The sequence below is a fragment of the Eumetopias jubatus genome, unplaced genomic scaffold (assembly GCF_037043125.1).
Source record: "Eumetopias jubatus isolate StellerSeaLion01/CBP00866 unplaced genomic scaffold, mEumJub1_p1.0 scaffold_16, whole genome shotgun sequence".
Lineage (NCBI taxonomy): Eukaryota > Metazoa > Chordata > Mammalia > Carnivora > Otariidae > Eumetopias > Eumetopias jubatus.
Genome location: NW_028274822.1, coordinates 16,881,570 through 16,901,458, shown reverse-complemented (window position 1 = coordinate 16,901,458; position 19,889 = coordinate 16,881,570). Strand labels below are relative to the sequence as shown.

General features: G+C 45.6%; 2 protein-coding genes across 6 annotated transcripts in view; both read left to right on the top strand.

Moving 5' to 3' along the window:
* ZNF532 (zinc finger protein 532) overlaps positions 1-1,916 on the top strand; it is a 103,274-nt gene extending 101,358 nt beyond the window's left edge. For all 4 annotated transcript variants that reach the window (XM_028102974.2, XM_028102977.1, XM_028102976.1 and 1 more), the window contains one exon: positions 1,422-1,916. In XM_028102974.2, the coding sequence (XP_027958775.1) occupies positions 1,422-1,916 (495 nt within the window). The remainder of the gene's footprint in view (positions 1-1,421) is intronic.
* A 10,472-nt stretch (positions 1,917-12,388) lies between these two features.
* LOC114208904 (O-acyltransferase like protein-like) overlaps positions 12,389-19,889 on the top strand; it is a 59,014-nt gene continuing 51,513 nt past the window's right edge. The window contains exon 1 of one of the 2 annotated variants that reach the window (XM_088019525.1): positions 12,389-12,545. In XM_088019525.1, the coding sequence (XP_087875651.1) occupies positions 12,389-12,545 (157 nt within the window). The remainder of the gene's footprint in view (positions 12,546-19,889) is intronic. The other variant, XM_088019526.1, reaches the window with a different exon arrangement.

Sequence of the window (19,889 nt, the reverse complement as noted above, 5' to 3'; positions counted from 1 at the left end):
CTTCTCTTTCCAGAAACAGCCTGAGGGATCTACTTACGTATATAAATTACAGAATTTTGTGTGGACTCCCGTAAATGGTCTCTTAGCCAGAAGGACTGTAGAAAGCTAGATTCTTTCTTGTTGGCAGTATATCGGTTGTGAAAGGTACCTAATAAAAATGAAGAGATTCGTCTTCGTTTCACTTTGTAATAGTAAAAGATAAAATCACAAATCTCTGCCTTGTCCTTAGGTCAGTGGGTAGTGAACTTGACTTAGACAACAGTATATATATTAACCTGTGTATCAGGCATGTGTGTGCCAAGTGGTATTCGAGGAGGGAGCAGTCTGGCAGACGTTTAGGGAGATTCTGCTGTCTTCGGCACTGGGCTGCATCTGGAATGTACCTGGGTAACCGTCTGTGTGTGCGTTCCCGGAGTTAATCATTGAGTAAAGCCTAGTCAGAATACAAGTCCGACAAGAGTCGCATTGTATTGTAATCTTTTTCCCCTCAAGTGATGGGAGTGGGGGGTTGGGACGGAATTGAAGAATCTTTGTGCAGGGGCAGCTTCAGGCCAAGGCTGTGTGTGAGTGGTGCCCTGTCAACGGGGCAGAAAAGATGGGCCACCGAACACGGAGGAGGGAGTGTCCCCGCGGCTTGGACTTTCCGGGACCTGGAAGTGTGAGGGGTCAGACTTAGAAAGTTGGAAAGGAAGGAGAAAAGCATGGCCAGTGGGTGAGCCGTGTGCCGAAGGGGAGTGAGTGTGCAGGGGAGCTCGGGAAATGGACCAGCTGGGCCTTGCAGCGGCTTCCGGGCCAGTCCCAGAAGAGGCAAAGCCCCGACATTTCTCTGCCCACCCCCCGCGTCCTCTCCGCATACCTGCTCACTCTGCGGCAGCCGCGCCGGCCTCCCTTTGGGCCCCTAGGCCAGCTGCCGCCTGGGCCCCGAGCCTGGACCCCCGCGCTCCCCACAGCAGGCCTCGGTTCAGGTGCCACGGTCCCCAGGGCCATCCCTGCCTGTGCTGGGCAGTCTCACAAACCCCCCCCCCCCCACCTGCGCGTGCCATCCCCATTCCACGCCCTGCTTTGTTTTCCGGGGGTCCGGCCCATAGCGATCTCCTGGCTTGTGCTTTTCTGTCCCGCTCCGTTGGAGCCTGCATTCCGGGGAGGCAGGGACTCGGTTGTCCGCTCCTGGGCCCCGCTGCTGCCGAGGTGCCTGGGAACGCAGGAGCTCGGGTCCCGTGTGTGGAGCAGATGAAAGGCGGGAGCCCCCCGGGGAGCAGGGGTTGTTGGGGGGGCAGAACGCAGCTGTAGGAAACCCCGAACCCCGAAACCCACAGTCCTTGCTGCCCTCGCAGCTCTAAGGCCCAGGGAGAACCGGTCATGGATCACCCGCGGGGCAGAACCATTTTCACTTGTGTCCACTTTCTTTTTTTCTCTCGAAGGTTCCCAGCCCCAAGCGGAAGTTGGAAGAACCAGTTTTAGAGTTCAGACCTCCCAGAGGGGCAATTACCCAACCACTGAAAAAGCTGAAGATCAATGTTTTCAAGGTTCACAAATGTGCCGTGTGCGGCTTCACCACTGAAAACCTACTGCAGTTCCACGAACACATCCCTCAACACAAGTCGGACGGCTCCTCCTACCAGTGCCGGGAGTGTGGCCTCTGCTACACGTCGCACGTGTCCCTGTCCAGGCACCTGTTCATCGTGCACAAGCTGAAGGAGCCCCAGCCCGTGTCCAAGCAGAACGGGGCCGGGGAAGAGAACCAGCAGGAGAACAAGCCGAGCCCCGAGGACGAGTCGCCTGACGGCGCGGGGTCAGACCGAAAGTGCAAAGTGTGCGCAAAAACGTTTGAAACTGAAGCTGCCTTAAATGCTCACATGCGGACACACGGCATGGCCTTCATTAAATCCAAGAGAGCGAGCTCGGCCGAGAAATAGCCACAGCCCTTCCGTAAGGAAAATCCCTGTCCACATTGGAAAAAGAGACATTTTTGTTACAAAAAGTTTGCAGTATAATAGAGTTAACAGTACTGTCTAGGCTGTTGCAATATATTCTCTCTGAGTGTACCTTCACCTCGTCGTGTATCCTCGATAAGTATTAAAACAGTATTTGAGTTTAAAAGAGTTTGTATATATTTAAATGAATAACTTTTTATACTCTTTGTTACATGTTTGTATCAGTATTTAGTGGAAAATGTTTTGAGGTTTTATTTTTTTTTCCTTTTTTTGGTTTTTTTGTTTATTGTTTTTTTTTCCCCCCCCGGGTTAGAATTTTTCTTTTTGTACTGTTTCTTTTAAAACAGAGTTCTTAGTAACAGGGGCAGTTCCTGAATTCAAATAAACCATTTTGTATGTTACCGATTTGAATGGGTTACTAATTCCAGGCTAAGATAATGCCTTTTTTAGTGTTTTTAATTTTTAGAATTCACTACATAAATTGTAGGTATTGTGGGTCTCAAAAACACTAGGGACTTTTAAGTGTCTTAGCATTACCCTCAACGTGCCTGCTCTGAGTCGGTGAGTGCACCTCCGACGTGTCGCTGCACCCCCAGCACGTGGCATTTTCTTCCAGGCCACGCCAAACGGTGTTGAAACCAGCCCTGCAGGTAGCTTCTTTCCCAGCAGCGGATTAAAAACTTCAGCCAGAACGCCAGGAAGGAGCGTGCATTTCCCTAATTCCACTGTAGAATGGGGAAGGAAGGGCATTCCAAAGGGAAAACCCAGAGGCCGGTGGTTTTCTGGGTGGATTTTGCAAGGCTGGCCGAAAGAGCACAAGGTCAAGTCACAAAAGGGCTGGACTACTGTAAAAGTTACACATCTGTAGTTAGAACAATAGATTTCTACAGTCTAGTTTTTTGTCATGTAATTTATTAACTCTTACAAAGACACAACTAAAAATATCAAGTATTTCTCTGGCTCTTGACAGGAAAAAAAAAAATCACAGTTGACTTAACCCTTTGCTGTCTAAAGAGTTGGCGTTTCCTGTTCTGGGTGCTACTGCCAAACGTTCTGGTACTTGGAGTTGGAATGCACAACTTCTACCACCGACCTATCAATGCAGCAAGTGCGGGTCGCGATTGGCCGGGCGGTCACGCACTGAGCCACCAGGCTTCAGTTCGGTCGTTTCAATAAGTATCTTCAATATCAGGAGTTCTGCTTCATCGAAACGCAGCAGGACTACTGCTCTGTCCCTTCCGTTTATAGTTCTCTGGGAGAGTTCTCTATTTTTCAGTTTTTGGTTTTTTTGTGTTTTCTTTGGCATTTTATATCTTGTATTTATCCCTAAAACATGTTTTGTACTTTTTTTTTTTTAAAGAAAAATTCGTTTGTGTATATATAGATACTTGCATGATATACTGTAGTCAACGTTCGGTTCCTCAAAAGGTCTTGCTGCTGTCAGGTGTTATGCACTACATCCATCATAACTGTATTAAACACATTTCATATGTAAATAAACGCGGGACATTAGCCCTTGTGCTTTTGTGAGAGTTATTGATGGTGGTCTCTGACATCTCCATGAAGTTGAGGAAGTGATTAATGGCAGGAACAGGCTGCAGGATATTGCAGAATTCTTACCCCCTCCCCGCCCCCCCGAAGAACGGCATATTCGTTCTCATTAGCAATCAGCTCTTTTGTCACTTTCTCGTCAACTCCCATCAATTCATGGGTATAATGCAAGGGCGTGATAAAGTATTCCTACACTTGAAATTCAATTACTGTTACTTGTTATATTTATACTTGTGTTACTCTAAGTTGTATTCATAGCATTTTCATGTGTTTCTGCATTTTAACCTTGCAATAAACCTGTGTGGTGGTGGGCTGCACGGGTCTTAAAATAATCTATCTAGTTTTACAGTTGAGGAAGCTGAGCTCAGATTCAGTTCTTTGCCTAAGCCCTCACAGTGGGTAAGTGGCTTTGCGTATTAGAACCCAGATATTCTTGCTCTAAATCTTAGTGCTCGCTCTATGTGTTTATGTACATATTGACAAATACTCATTTATTCAACAAATAAAAAGTATGTGCAAAACACGATACTAGAATTTTTGTTTGTGGCACTATGGCTTTTATCAGATAAAGTGAAAGTCGCTCTGAAGTACCCAGAAATGCTTGTCAGTATAAAGTTAGTGTCCATAAATGCTCAGTTGAGCACCCAAGAAAGTTTCAAAGAATGCCCTGAGATCCAAAATGAAGAAATTGAAATCCAGAGTAGAAAAACAGCACACAGGGCTATCGCCCTGGGAGGGAACCTGGATGGTTCAACCGAAGAGAGAATTGGTGAGCTGGAGGATGGGTCGTGAAGAAATTACCTGGAATACAGCACAGAGGTAAGGAGATGAAATCTATGGAAGAAATTAGAAGTCAAAAAGGACAAAATAACAGGATTCATAGCCATTCCAGAAAGAGGGAACAGAATAGAGAGGCTATCTCTATCTCTATCTCAAACGAATTATCTTAGCCATTAGTGAAAGACGTGAACACTTGGGCTGACTCAGTTGAGTGCTGAGCAGAAATCCACAGTGGAACTTGTGTGAGTTCTACCCATTCTTCACTAGTGGTGGGTCTGGATGGAATTGCAGATGTGAGAACTTGAGAAACAGGATATATTCAGACCAAAGGCAGAAACTGGGGCATGCTCCATGAATTCTTAGGAGGCCCATTTCCTCGGTTCAGAGTGAGCTGAGGCTTACAGTGTAGGCTCAGGCCAACATGTAAAAAGCCTTGAATGATGGACTGGGGTTTGTACTGTGATAGAGATGAGCTATTTATTTGGACAGGGGAGTGATAGAACCAGATTAGTCGGCGGCAGTATTTAGGATGGAAGGTGGGGGAGCGTATCAATCAGGACCAGTTAGGTTATGCTGTGGTTACAACCCTAAATCTTAGTGTCTTAAAACAGCAAGACTTCTCTCTTGGTCACATTTGATGTTCATTGTCGGTTGGCTGGAGACATAGCTCCAAACCCCCTTGTCTTCTTACTCCCACTGTCACAGAAAATTGCTGGTTCCTCTGGCAAAGGGAAAGTGCAATTAAATGCTCTTGGCTAGAAGTGACAGATGTCACCCTTCACAGTTCATTGGCCAAAACCGGTTCCATGATCCTGCCTCCTCACAAGGAGGCTGGAAGTACAATCCTACAACGTGCCCAGAAGATGAAGGCTGCACATATTTGAGCAGCATAGATGGCCATCACAGTCATAACGTTTAAATTGGTCAAGATCTGGTGCTAGCCCAGCCATGGTCATGAGGTGAACTTAGGGTGGTGAGAGTACGCCTGGAAAGAAGCTGTGGTTGTAGGGGTCATTTCAGAACTAGTACCAAGAGGATTCCATGCTGTGGGAAACGGAGAAAGAAGAGGAATCAGACTTCTTAAGGTGATTTCTTAGATTTTTTTTTTCAGGGTTTAGATGACTTAAATAGAAATGGGAAAGTCAAGATGATAGCTAACTTTGGGGAAGTTTGCACTTTAGACATGCATACAAGATACGTTTTTGCTGGAGGATGTGGTTGGATGGTTTTATTTTATCAATAATTGAGTTAACAGTAATGCATAAAGAAGAATGCCAACAAGGGGATGAAGACTATGACAATGAGAAAAAGGAAGGTGTTGGCTCAGGCTACATGGTGTAGACCGCTTCTTCCTCCCAAACACATTTTCTGCCAATTCTTGGCTCCTACTTCAGTAAGTACTCCCAAAGAACTACTGTTCCATCCGGAAGCCCCAGGTCAGTGGGCTTGTGAGTTCCGTCCCAGGATCCCTGGCCAACAGGGAGATTGACGGAATCTTTGGCCAAGATGAATATATTATTTCATGTTAATGTATCCATCATCCTGTGAGCGCTGTTGTTGTTGTTGTTGTTGGTTTTTTTCTTTTAATGCCTAAGTGGAAGGGGGCAAAAAGGAAAATGTGTTTGAAGAATTGCATACAATATGATTTAATGGAACCATTCGTCTCTCCCAAAGAATGGTCTGAGAATAACGAGGGATGTGCTAAATGTGGAAAGCTGCTTGTGACATTTATAAATGTTACACAAAAGACACAGTCACTTGGGAATCAGATGCTGGAAGGGTCCCCTATTGGAGCTCTTCAGTCTAAATGTACATTTTCTACATAAGGAACCTGGATTTTGTTTCCTTAAAAACTTGGCTCCTACTTTATACAATTCACTCCTTGCTTACATTGACCCTTGACTCGTCTTTGTTTACTTTGAGTTTCTTGCAATTAGGAACCTCATATCCCTCAAGAGCTCATTGTAAACTTTTGGGATAGGACAGTGGGAACTTAGGTCTCTGCAAAGAGCCTCTTTCTGCTGCTAGGAGCTTCTAGACTAGCCAGTTGTAATTCCGTTGTCACCAATACCCCCAAAACTTTTTTTTTAAATTTCATTTATTTATTTATTTGACAGCATGAGCAAGAAGGGAGGAGCAAAGGAAGAGGCAGAAGCAGGCTCCCCCCTGAGCAGGGAGCCCGATGAGGGACTCAATCCCAGGACCCTGGGATCCTGACCTGAGCTGAAGGCAGATGCTTAACCAGCTGAGCCACCCGGGCACCCCGCAAATCTCTTATTTTGAATAGCCCAGCCTTGGTCCACATGATTTGGCGGTGAGGCTCAATCTGAAACTTGGCTACTGTCAGTCTTCCCTATAAAGTAGAACATTCTCTGTTCACCTCCATTTTTCCCTTCTACTGTCCCAGTAGATTTTGATGCACATTTTCCTGGACTCAATACATTGGATGATACAACTTCCATCATTTTGGCCTGTTTTTTCCTGGGAGTTTGCTCATTTATATTCACTGCCTTCATTGGAAAGGTAGATCTGGGAGTGCCCAGCATTAGATCCTTTGTGAATGAGGGTCCTAGCAGGACACAACCAGCACACTAAGAAAGGTTTCACTTCAAAGAAATTCAGGAAGGGACTGTTACAGAAAGTGCCGACTGGGAACAAGTGATAGCAAGGCATCCGGGGACTTAGCGATGGTGGGGAGCCCTTACGCACCCTCAGGCCTGCTGAGCAGGGGGTGGGGGGGCACCTAGAGCCATGGAACAGGGCCTCGGTCAGAGCTGTGGCAAAGCCAGGAGGGTGTAGGATGGAAATGATAGGGAAGCTGCCTCGACACCCTCAAAGATCTCCTGCCCTCACCTCCCACAGGTCAAAGCCAAATGAAAGCAAGAGGACAGAGAAGTCCCAGTGACCTCTCATCAGTGTGCTGGGCTCAGAGCAGGACAGAGCAGGTTGCATGAAGGATCTGGGCTACGGAGACATAATGATCACAGATACCTCTGGCACATACTCCCGGAAGCGCCTGCTGTATATTTGTTTCACTGGCCACATGCATTTTATGCCCTATAGGCTGGCCTTTAGCTGCAGCAGAGTCCTTTGGATTCCACATTTACTTTTTCTTTCTAATTACTTCTCCAGGTTTATCCTGGAATTATACCCTTCCCTTAGTGGTTATTTTTACCTAAGGAAACAGAGTAGCGTTTCCCAGAAAATATTCTTTGCTAGTTTCCAAATTCAATTTAGGAGGTTAGTTCTGACTCAAAACAGTGCTATTTATAATGTCTCACAGTATTTAAAGGAACTGATTATTCAATTTGCTTTGCTATTTTATCGCAAGCTGCTTATCCTGGAGTTTTTCTTATAGTTATAATTGTAAATTACACTACCACGGCCGTTCTGTTTCTAAAACAGTCCGTTGCAAGACTATGTATTTATCTATAGGGGAATGCTATGATTACAGTCCACCATCACACCTCTAACTCAGTTCCAGAAAGGGTGGGTTCAGTCCAAGAGTAATTTGCTGACCTTCAGGTCAAGTTTAATTGGATTGGTTATTTCTGGAGAATAAACTTTTTTTTTTTTTTTTTTTTAAGAACAAGGAAAACATAGATCTGCTGATTGGCGAGGACAGTGTGATGTTGACAAGAGTCAGGAGAAAGCGGAGCTGCATGTGTCAAAGGGAACGACCCTGTCTTGGGAAAGGGTAGAAGACGTGTCTCGAAGTAGGGATAATGGACATTTATCCTTGGTTTTGTCAGTTCTGCATCTGACCCCTTTCCAGGGTTGGGGAGTCTGCCATGGCTTGAGTCTCCGCAAGAGATGGGTCTTGCCTCCTTCTCTGGAAACCAGAAGCTCACTCTGACCCCCAGCAGCCAACCCTCAGGCATGGGATGGCCACCACGTGGCCACAGTGATGCTCCTGCTTTGACTCTCAAGCGAAAGACACAAAGAAGCAGGGACATTTTGAATTTACTCATTCTGGTGGCCTGGTGGCAATGACACTCCTCGGCATCTCTCTTCACCGGAAAATCGGTCTGCCTTCAAGGAACCACTGAACTGTTTGGGATCCGGGCAGCGCCCACATCATGATGGGACATTTCAAAGCTTAGACTCTCGCTTCCCTCTGTGTAAGACACCATCGAAGCAGCGTGACAATGTCAGTTATCTTAGAAGAGACTTACCCAAGGGAAACACCAGTGCAGGCCTGTCCAGAGCCTTGTAGACCCCAGCCGACTTTCTGTCCTCACATCCTGCTGCATCTCCCTCGCCCCCAAGCTGTTCCTGTCACACCCTGTTCCCATCCCTTCACTGGGCCTGGCACTGGTTCTTCCCTCTGCCTGGAATGTTCTTCCCTCCGTTATTATTCCCACATGCGCCTTTTCCTTTCTTTCTCGTTGGTTCGGATGTCACCTTCTCGGCCTTTCCAGGTCACCTTGCTTACAACGTGCCCACCCCGCCCAGCAGCACACAGCCACTCGCCTCTCTCTACTTCTTTGCCCTGCGGTATATTTTCCTCCTGGCACTTAGCACCCCCCGACGTTACGTGCTTATTTATCAACCGTCTGTCATCCTTGGGATACATGTGCTGAGCTTCTGTGGGACTCTGCCTGCTTTGAAATCTGCGATCGCCATTCCCTCTCAGCAGAAGAGGCGTCCATTCTGCAGCCCGACAACGGCAGGTTTTATTTTCCCCAGCAGGCTGATCCTTACTCTCATTGGCAAAGACAAATCCTTGTACCCTCAAAGCCAGCGCCAGCTGAAGAGCAGCTGATTCCCTCTCCTGGAGAGCTAGTTACTTGAATAAAATGATTGTGGCATTAATAACAGCATCAGCTGATTACTGCTGCCTCAGGAAACAATAAAGACCTGCTTTCAGGAAGGGAACGCGTGGTTTACTTTCATGTCCTATTTTTACATCCAACACATTGCATTGCACGAAACAGGTTATCTACAGGTGTCTTCGAAAAACAACCAAGTCTCCTTGAACCTCAATCAGTCATGATTTTATTTCTCAGGGTTTGGAACAAACATTCAAAGGGTCCCCAGCTATTAATTATCCAAAAGTAAGATTCTCTTTTTCCTTTTTACGTAGGTGGTATTTTAAAATCATCTTAGATGGTTTTTAATACTAATGATTAAAGCATGGATGTGTGTTCTGCTCGTTTATGTTTTTTCTGCCAGGTGACAAAAGATGGAGTATTTAACACTGAATTCTAAGAGCTGTACCACTCCCAGTTTCAGTGATTACAGACTGTTGACAACGGAGTTGGAAGTCAATTCAGGTGTCAGAGGTTTTTCTGTTTAGTAATTTTTTTTTTTTTAAGATTAAAAAAAATTTTTTTTAAGTAATCTCTACACTCAACGTGGGACTTGAACCTACAACTCCGAGATCAAGAGTAGCATGCTCCACCGACTGAGCCAGCCCCGGTTAGTCATTCCTAAATATTCAAATTACCTAAACCTCTAGTGTTGGGAAGCCTCCCCACCCCACCCCACCCCACCCTTTTTTTTTTTTTTTTTTTTTTTTTTTTAACGTAGGAAGTTAGTTAAAGCCCAGGAGATACATTTGGGACTGAGGGCTCTAAAACAAACTCCTATTCGTTTAGGACTTAAGAGCTCTCATTTAATCTCTTAGGAAAACAACTTCGTGAGGCAGGATGATTTTATGATTTCACAGATGGGGTAACTGAAGTAGTCAACTACTTAAACCTTGTTTCTGGTGCTAAATTAGGTCCCCTTTTTAGTGGAAATTGCTGCTTTGTCTACGTAGCTCCAGGTTGGATGTTCTCTTTCATTTTTTTGTACTGAACTTTCCGTTTCTGCCTCAATTTAAGAACTGTAGAGGTGCGTGGTGACAATCTGATGCGCTAATGACAGAAAATAATTTTGAAGGAAGACTCAGAAGGTTTCAAGGTCATTGAAGCTAGCTATGACCTTGAAGGTCATTTGTATAAGGACCATTTGATAGTGGATCTCCTCTCTAACCCTGATCCAGTGTTCATCCAAAACTTGAGCACCTCTAAGATTGGAGACTTCTGCAAACTTTGAAAGAGCCCAGTTCATCTTTGGTTAGGTTTGGCTACTAGAAAGTTCTTCTTTATTGTTTTAAGACTTTCCCTTTGTAACTTGGGTCTAATCTACTTTTTCAGCCTGTGTGCCTAAATCTTTTTTTCTTTAGTCCAATAACAATGACAATAATAGTAAGTTGCCACAATGGTTCTTGTTTATTAAGGGTCTACTATAGGTCAGCCACTGTGAAGTCCTCTGGTGTATACATTATCTGGGTGTCTGGTATATAGTAACATCTGCCAGGTGTGCAAGGGGCATTTAGAATATAAACATAGTAGCTAATACGTTTAAAGTATTTATGATAGGCCAGATGTTCTCCTAGTATTTTAAATGTATTTACTTAAATCTCAAAATAACTCCAAGAGGTTGAGACTATTGTTATCCTAATTTTCCAGATGAAGTAAATGAGGCAAGAGAGACTGCTGTAGGTCCCACAGTCAGTGACAACTTTGCTCTTAGCTCTGACATAAATTGCCTCTCAAAAAAGCACAGCCGGGATGTAAAGGGCGCAGTGCCTGCCTTCCTGGAGCTTCCAGGCTGTAGGAGAGGGGCACACGGAAGTAGACGGTTTGAGCGTGAGGAGGTAAGGAGAGTCTATAAAGGTGATGAGGGAGCACAGAGAGCAGGCACTTCTCCTCACCTACAGTGAAGCCCAGGAGGATTTCCTGGAAGAGCCAACACCTCCTTAGGAGCAGGAAGATAATGCCCAGGAGGAAGTGGGCTAGGAGAAGGGCACCGGGGACAGGGGGCCCGGCACGAGCAAAGGAACAGAGGTGAGAGATTGTGGAGTGTATGCAAGGAAGGGTGCTCTGGTTTGAATGTTTGTGCCGACCCCCAAACCCATACGTTGACATCCTAAGCCCCAAAGATGATGGTATTTGGGAGTGGGGCTTTGTGGAGTGATTCGGTCCTGAGGGTGGAGGCTTTGTAAATGGAATTTGTGTCTTTATAGACGTGACCCCAGAGAGGCCCCTCACCGCCTCCACCCTGTTGGGGCACAGGGAGAAGGCACTAGCTATGGCCCTGGAAGGGGGCCTTCACCGGAACGGGACTGTGTTGGAGCCTTGATCTTGGACTTCCCGGCCCGGAGACCCGCCCGTGAGAAATGAAGCCTTGTGGTTGATAAGCCACCCGGTCTGGGGTGTTTTGTTATAGCAGTCCCGACAGACTCAGACCAAGGGTAGAGGTCTGGGATGCTAGAGGTTGCTGTAAAGCTACTGAGCAGGAAGTACAACTGAGTCATGACCATGCACAGGTGTGGATGTGTCCCGGCTGTGTAAGTAAGGTTTGCATCACATTTTAAATATAGTTAGGGAGGTTACTATTTAAAGAAAGCCTTTCTGGAAGGAGGATATTTACACCGTGAGGAATCCAGAGCCACACATTTGATGTTTCCTTCAAGTAGATGAACACCGTTACCATGGTCTTTCGTCAGCATCCTTTCCTTCCCAGGATGTGTGTTTTAAGCCCCCACGTGAGGATGCAGGAACTTATTTGTCCTACGGCAGAGCTGCCTCTTTCCGTGGGGGAGTTCATTACTCCCACGCCTCCGTGATCACATTCAAGGCCAGAGGACACATTCACAGATGCATAAGATATCCAGATGATCACGAAGAAGCCCTTCTTTGCTTGTGATTTATCTGAATGTTTCATAGGTCGGATTCATAATGATTCTTGGAAAAAACCAACTATTGCCACCTAACATCCTCTGTATATCTTTTAAACCCAGAGATATACACAAGACCATCTAGCTAGGGAAAAATCCAGCCTATCCGTGGTAGGCGGCAATGTTAATCTGCATGGCTAAAGGAAGCCAGGTGGTCAGCGGCCCCCACATTCACAGCGCCAGTTTAGTGAACAGTCACAAGTTGTGTATAAATCGGTTTCCATGGTTTGTTCATCTCAGCTGCTTTGCAGGTGGCTGAGGACACACAGTTTATCTCTGCATGTTACGGAGTGAGCCATGTCACATTTTCCCCTAGCATATTAGAGATGAGAGTTTCATAAATATAAGGCTCTGTGTCTAAGAGGGGAGTTTTATCCTGACAGGTTAAGGGACAATGATGGTCCTGGCTTTATTGTTTTGTCTTCTGTCTTTTCTGTTTCAATTACCTTTTGTGTTGCCTGCAGGAAACATTTCTCTCAAATGCATGCAAGACACCGATGAATTCCTTTCCGATTTGAATTCAGTGGAGCCCAAAGAATACGCTCTAAGAAGTAAGTAGGTTTTTCTGTCCTGTTGGGTAGGTGAACACAGGGCAATCTGAGCTTTGGGCCAGGAGGATTCTAGAAAAACTCTTGGTGATTGAAAACACAGAACCAAAGAGGGAAGGCAAGATGAGCCTCAGTTTACAAATTGCTCCAGGGCTCAAGGAGGGAGGAGCAATTTTTATTGCACAAGAGCAAGAGAGGAAGTGGTATTTAATTCTAGCCAGAAGGAATCTCCTGAGGACCAACCTCTTAATGAGATGAGAACTGTTTATAAATTGTAAGATGCTGTTTACTATTATCGAAGTTGGTAGCATTTACTGTTGTATGAGATAACGTACTGATTTCTTTTTCTAGGTGTTTAGTCTGCTTTTGATAATGAATTACTTCATTATTTAGGGAGCAAGTTTTACCCATTATGTACTTGACAATAAATTCTGAGGAGTGTGTTGGTGAAGGCCCTGGCCCACATCGGAAGAAGTTTGACTCTAGTCAAAGCTCTTTGCATGTCAGAGGCCGCCATAATTTATTTTTTGTTAGTTTCCCCAAATTATTCTCACAACTAAAGGGACACATACCTTCCTGCCAGAGAGGAGCAGGAAATCAGATTCTTTTTCAGCGGGGTAACCTCTCCCGGAGAATGATCCACTGTGGATGCTGAAGAAAACCACTAACAAGAAGCAACGTAAAAACTCAACTCTTTCCAAAGCCAGAAAAACCATCCTTGCGATTTCCATTTGCATTTGAACGCATGACTAATTTATTTTGTTTTGGAAAACAGTAGCAAATACACATCATATAGGGAGACAAAAGTTTTGTTTTTTTTAAGGATTTTATTTATTTATTTGACAGAGAGAGAGAGAGAGAGAGAGAGCACAAGCAGGCAGAGAGGCAGGCAGAGGGAGAGGGAGAAGCAGGCTCTCCGCTGAGCAGGGAGCCCGATGCGGGACTCGATCCCAGGACCCTGGGATCACGACCTGAGCCGAAGGCAGCCGCTTAAGCGACTGAGCCACCCAGGCGCCCCTGAGAGACAAAAGGTTTGATCTAATATGGGGGAATTCAAAATAGCACACACGATTGGAAGCAATTGCTACTCAACACAGGATTACACGTCCTGATATTTAATGAGACATTGGAAAACATATAAATCCAACTAATTCAATGGCCATCTTCAAATCCCATTTTAGAATTGATGATGTTCCGTTAGGACACTTGCTGAAAACAAACAGGGAACATGCTGACAAACCCGGGCCAAACACACTGGCCAAGAAAACCCCAGCGTTCAGGGACTGGCTGAGACCGCTGGTGATGAGGTGGTGGCGCACGTTGTCATTGTTTGTCACACAGCCATGCTGACACTCTATTTGCCTTACAAGTTACTCTGGTCATGTTCCAACAATATTCTGTCGGTAGAGGCCTGGAAATTGAAAATCTTTTTTTTTTTTTTTTTCAGTGATAAAAGGTTCCCAAAGGTGAATGGTCCAAGAAAGAATCAGATGATTTATATAAATGCGATAGATAACCACTAGTTAATTTAATAGAGGAATACTACCTGTAGTTGTTGTAATTCATTTGCTTTCTAAAGCACCAGAAAACACTTGACACTGTTGCTTTGACGTTTTGCTGGAGAGTTTTGAGCACAGAGCGTGGTTCTGACCTTCCTTCTCAGCGTGGTTTTCCTGACACTCATGTGGATGGAAAAATGAGTCAATATTTAGAGAGCACTTTTACATGGAGGACGGCTCCCAGCCTACGCTAGGGTTGTCCCACTGAGTTCCAGCAGCCCCACTATGAACAGGGAGTTTTCTCTATTTTATAAATGAGAAAAGGGAACCACAGCCCAAAATAAGTGGGAGAGATAGGATTTGAGCCCTGGTCATAGGATTCCCAAGCTTGCACTTACAATCACTGCCTAAAATAAGCAGTGAGAGAAACAAGAAAAAACATGGCAAAAAGGAATAAAGCAGAACCACACAGGCCAATGTGGAGGGGGATATGCAGAAAGAACATTAAGAAAGAAAGTTGTAGAAGAGTACATGCGGGACATAAAGGGGCCAAACATGAAATTAAGGTGCTGTGTTGCTCAGGGAGACAGGTGTGTGTCACACAGACAGTGGAAAGAGACGCGTGAGAATGATGATCTCCAAATTGAGGTAGACGTCGCCTCGGAGTGGGACCAAGCTGGTCAGGCTGGGGGTGTGATTGGGGTCCCGTCAGATCTCAAATGATGAGTCACGTTTCACTTTTTAAGCTGGACGATAGGAACATAGGTGTTTCTTATCTGTGTCTTTTTAACACATTAAATGTCATGTAATTGTGTGTTAAAGCTCCATCCCCAACCTGTGAAGCCCAGAGAGGACAGCAGCCGGACCTCAGAATACAACGGGGAGAGAGGGTTCCAGAAACTCAGGGAGGGAGGTTTGGTCTTGTAGGAGGGAGCTGGAGTCGTGGCTGTTTGGGGCAGGGGAGAGACTGACCTTAGAGCCAGCCGTGGGTGGGGACTCCGGCTGTGGGGTGGGGGAGCTACGTTCACGGGTGTGGATGTGGCTGGAGGGAGAAGTTTGGTGCCGGGAATCTAAACTGAGTTCCATCTCCCCCTTTCCATCATCCTTTCCCAGTTGCTTTCCCCAACACATGTCCATCATCTTAAAGGGAACAAAATCCATCAAACACTATTTGTGTGTTTTGGTTTTTGCCACCCTCTTGGGTTACCATCTGATTTTATCCCCCTTTGTTGCTGAAGTCCTCAGGCCAGTATTCTGGCCCCTCTCCTCCTTTCGTTTTTTTGTTTGTTTGTTTGTTTGTTTCTTATTTTGCTTTTAAACTCCATAATCCCCTGCAGTCTACATTCAGTCCCATATCACATACAAACTTCGCCCCCTAAAAGACCTCTGGCCTCCTCCCTCCTGGCTAATCATTTTCCCCCCTCTCAGTGGCCTTTCTCCTTGAGCACTCTGGCGTTATCTGCCTTCCTCCTTACATGCACCCATTTCTAATCCAGAGGCGGTCCCCTGTCTGGGATGTCCTTCATCCGGGGTGATCGCTCCTCTCTCTTCTCCTTTCTCTCTCTATCCGACCACCTGCACCTTCCCACATGCTTCTTTCCTCATTGTACTTTTCTGGTAAACGAGGCATATTTTAGAGACAGGCCGCTGACCCATGGACACTGCGCTAGGCTGGTGGTCCTGACGTCAGTCCAGAACCAGCTGTGTGCCTGGCCTCACCCAAGCGACGTTACTTTGCTAAACGACTTTCCCCACCTATGAGATGGGGAGGCTGTGTTTCTCAAACTCAGACAATCTGCAGCAGTTTTAAAGATGTCTTGATTCCTTTGCCCCGGGGGTCTGTTCCAGCTGGTCTGCACGGGCTCGCAAGAGCCATTTGTTAAATTTTCAAGCTGGTTGTCAAACGCAGTTAAGGGTTGAATCTCTGAAATTGACAAATTACGGTAAGAACAAAAGTAATGAATACTCACAATCCACCGCTTCCTTGTTCTTTTACTACTCATTACTCTTGAAGTCACTCGTGTCGGCTGCGCCCGTATGGTAGAAAGGGTGGAACATGCTGCTGGGCACATCGTCTGCCAGCCCCAGGTTCAGGACCGTCAGGCTGGGAGCTGGAGGCCAGCCGTGGCTGAAGTATATTCAGCTGAAGTATATTCAGGAAGTTGGCAATCACTCCAGATTGGGGCTTGATTTAGTGTTTTTGTTGACTGGATGTCTAAGAAATTGATGGAGAAAATGTTACAAGTACAAATTCAACTTGAAAGAGTCTTAGGTCTATGGCCATTACATTATAAATAGCACCTTAATACAGAGTGCGACACGTCTTTTACATTAGTATAACTTATAATAATCTCTCTATATTGTGCATATACACATTCTCGTTTGGGGTAGAGAGCAGCTTGTTAGACACTTACCACCACTGTGGAAGCCCCACCCAACTGCCTGCTGAATCTCTAGGAGCTGAACCTAAAAATCTGAATTTCAAGGAAGCTTCTTGTATGAATTTTGATAATTGTGATGGTTAGTTGAAAATAGGGCCATTTACTGGTAATGGCTGGTAAAAACATAAGTCAGACAAGTTACCAAAAGTAGACACAAACTCAACCCCCTCGTATTAGTTTGTTAGGCCTCCTGTAACAAAGTACACAGACTGGGGGACTTAAAGAAGAGAAATTAATTTTCTCACAGTTCTGGAGGCTGGAAGTTCAGGATCAAGGTGCTGGGCGTGTTGGTTTCCTCTGAGACTTCTGTCCTCGGTTTGCAGATGGCTGATGACACCTTCTCCTTGGTGTCACTCTGTATGTACTAATATCTGTGTATATGGACACTAGTCAGATGGAATTAGGCCCCACCCTAACAGCCCTGTTTTCACTTAATCACCTCTTTTATTATTTTGAGAGAGATGGGGGGGGAGGGGCAGAGGGACTCCGAGGGAGACAGTCCTAAGCAGGCTCCACACTCAGTGCCGAGCCTACCACGGGGCTCACTCCCATGACCTGAGATCATGACCTGAACCAAAATCAAGAGTCGGATGCTTAACAGACTGAGCCACCCACGTGCCCAACCACCTTTTTTTGGCTATCCTAACTCCAAGGGTAGTCACAGGCTGAGATGCTGAAGGTTAGGGTAACAAATGAATGTTGGGGGAAATATTCCGTTCAGCCCGTAACACCCTGTTAAGCCCATTTTGGACTTCTAAACTCCAGAACAAAGCCACAAAGTTCTGGTCATTTGTTGTAGCAGCCATAGGAAACTCATAGAGATTTGCAGGAAGCTCACTTTTACTAGTTTGGCCGCACAGCTCAGCAACCACATTTCCTGTTGTTTGCCCTATCCTTTTTTGCTATCACCACTTTCCATTCTATGCCCCCCACATCGCGTTGTTTGTCTTGCTATGTTTTTAAAATATCGGACCATAGTGTGGAATGGTGGATTTATAGAATTTAGATGTAGATGGACCCATATATCCATATATCCCTTTGGGTTGTTCTTTGTGGGCACTTACTCCTCCTGGCCTTGTGTGTGTTCTAGAATCGTGATTTCATGTCTCTTGCCCTGTCCTGTCTTTTCTCTGGAAGAAGGGCTCCTGGAAGCGAAGGCTTGCGGTTTATGCTCTTTCATATAGGCACTTGGTATATATGCCATCAGATGCTCTCCCCTTGACCTATAACCCCATAGGCACTTGGCGTATATGTATATAATTTAATGAGCAGATGACCAGAATACATATAGCAACTCTATCAAAAGGAGACACTGAGGTCGTATTATGTTTCTTTGGTCCTAGGAGACAGCTGATTGGCTATTTCTGCAGATCTCTTGCCATGGCCCACCAGGTTCTCCCACATCCATTATCCTGGGACCTCATCTCTTTATAAACTTATCACACCTACCCTGAGCACATGGCTGCTTCTTGCCTCCAGGCCCACAGCATCCCCAGCCAGGTCACACAAACATCTTTGGTTTGGATTAGACTACCCTGGAGAGTGTGTTGTGGGTTGAGTTGTGTCCTCCCAAAAGATGTATTGATATACCCTAACCCCTGGTACCTGTGAATGTGATCCTATTTGAAAATAGGGTCTTCGTGGATCTGCTCAATTTAGGATGAGATCATGCTGGGTCAGGCAGTGCCCTAAGACAATGACTGGTGTCTTTGTAAGAGGGAAATTTGTACACAGAGACCCACAGGGAGAATTGCTGCATAAGGACAGAGACAGAGATCGGAGCAATGCATCTAACAAGCTAAGGAACACCAAGGATTGCCAGCAACCACTAGAAGTTAGGAAAGAGGCATGAACAGATTCTCCCTCAGAGTCTCCAAAAGGAACCAACCCCACTGACCCTGTGGTTCCAGACTTCTGATCTCCAGCACTGTGGCACAATACATGTCTGTTGCTAAAAGCTACCCAGTTTGTGGAAATTAAGACAGCACTAGAAAACAAATACAGAAAACTATGTGCTCCCAAACACACCCTCCAGATTAAAAAAGTATGCGTCTGTTTCTGAGATGAAAAACAAAACAAACAAAACAAGCGGTCTCAGGTAGATTCTGGAACTCATTTTCTTTGAGATGTACCAGGCCCGCCCATGACCGTTTCATAAAATCCACCCAGACCATTTATAACACCATCTGCAGCAGAGGCATTTCAGGGGATGCTATTTATATGGAATGAAAACTGCTCAGCAGAGCCAGGCCCCCCTTGGGTTCACATGACGTCTGCATGTTCCTGCACTTAATTCCTCAGAGACGGAATGGGGGAAGGGGGGCCTCTGGTTCCCAAGCAGTCTGCGGGGCTTTTCATTTCCTGTTTTCTCTAATCTCATAACATCCTTGAAATCTTCCCCAAGCAGTTATTTGTGCTTTAAAAATTTTTAACCCCTCAAGTCCCTTCTCCCTGGTCCCCAGGTCAAGTTTCTCAGCCCAGCCTGATGGCGGGGTTGCTGAGCTTCCTCCTCTGATAACTTACTCCCTCTGGCTTCATCTTTCATCTCTTGGAATAATTATTTCCTGTCTCCTCTCTGTGTGTCTCGTCTTCTTTCCTGGAAGGCGAGGCCCATTGGGCTAGCTGGTCACTGGTCCTAGCTGAGCCTTTGTTCTCTTGTTATCCCTGGAGGACTGCCCATCAACTTGACTTGGATTCTCAGACGTTGTCTCTTTTCCCATCTGGCTGTCGGTTTGGAGGGTATTTTATGCCACCGGTACTGGAGCTAGGGACAGAAAAATTGCTGAAACAAATAAAATCTTCTAGTAGAGAAAGGGTGAAGAGTGGCATCCACTGAACTCTCTGGATTAGGCTGGAACGTGGCCCCCCAAATGACATTGACATTCTCGTTCCTGAGACCTGTGAACCTTACCTAATATGGAAACAAGATCTTCGCCCATATGATTAAGTTAAAGATCTTGAGATGGGGAGATTATCCCTAAAGGTGACCCCATGTACCCTTAGAAATGGGAGGCAGACGGAGATTTGACACACAGAAGGGAAGGTGATGTAAGCATAGAGGCAGACATCAGAGTGATGTGGCCACAAGCCAAGGGATGGGAGACGCTGGAAGGGGGCGAGAATGGGTTCTTTCCTGGAGCCTCCAGGAGTGTAGGCCTGCTAACTAACATCTTGATTTCTGCCCAGTGATACTGATTTTGGACTTCTGGCCTCCAAAATTGAGGGAGAACAAGTATCTGTGGTTTTAAGCCACCAAGTATGTGGGAATTTTTAATATCAGTCACAGAAAACTAATATATCTGCTATTCTTGGTCTCTGAGTCCAAGATTAATAGTTGACCAGACGCAAGGGAGACTACCAGAAGGTGTTTGTAAAAAGCTGCTTTAGGAACTTTGGATATCAAATTG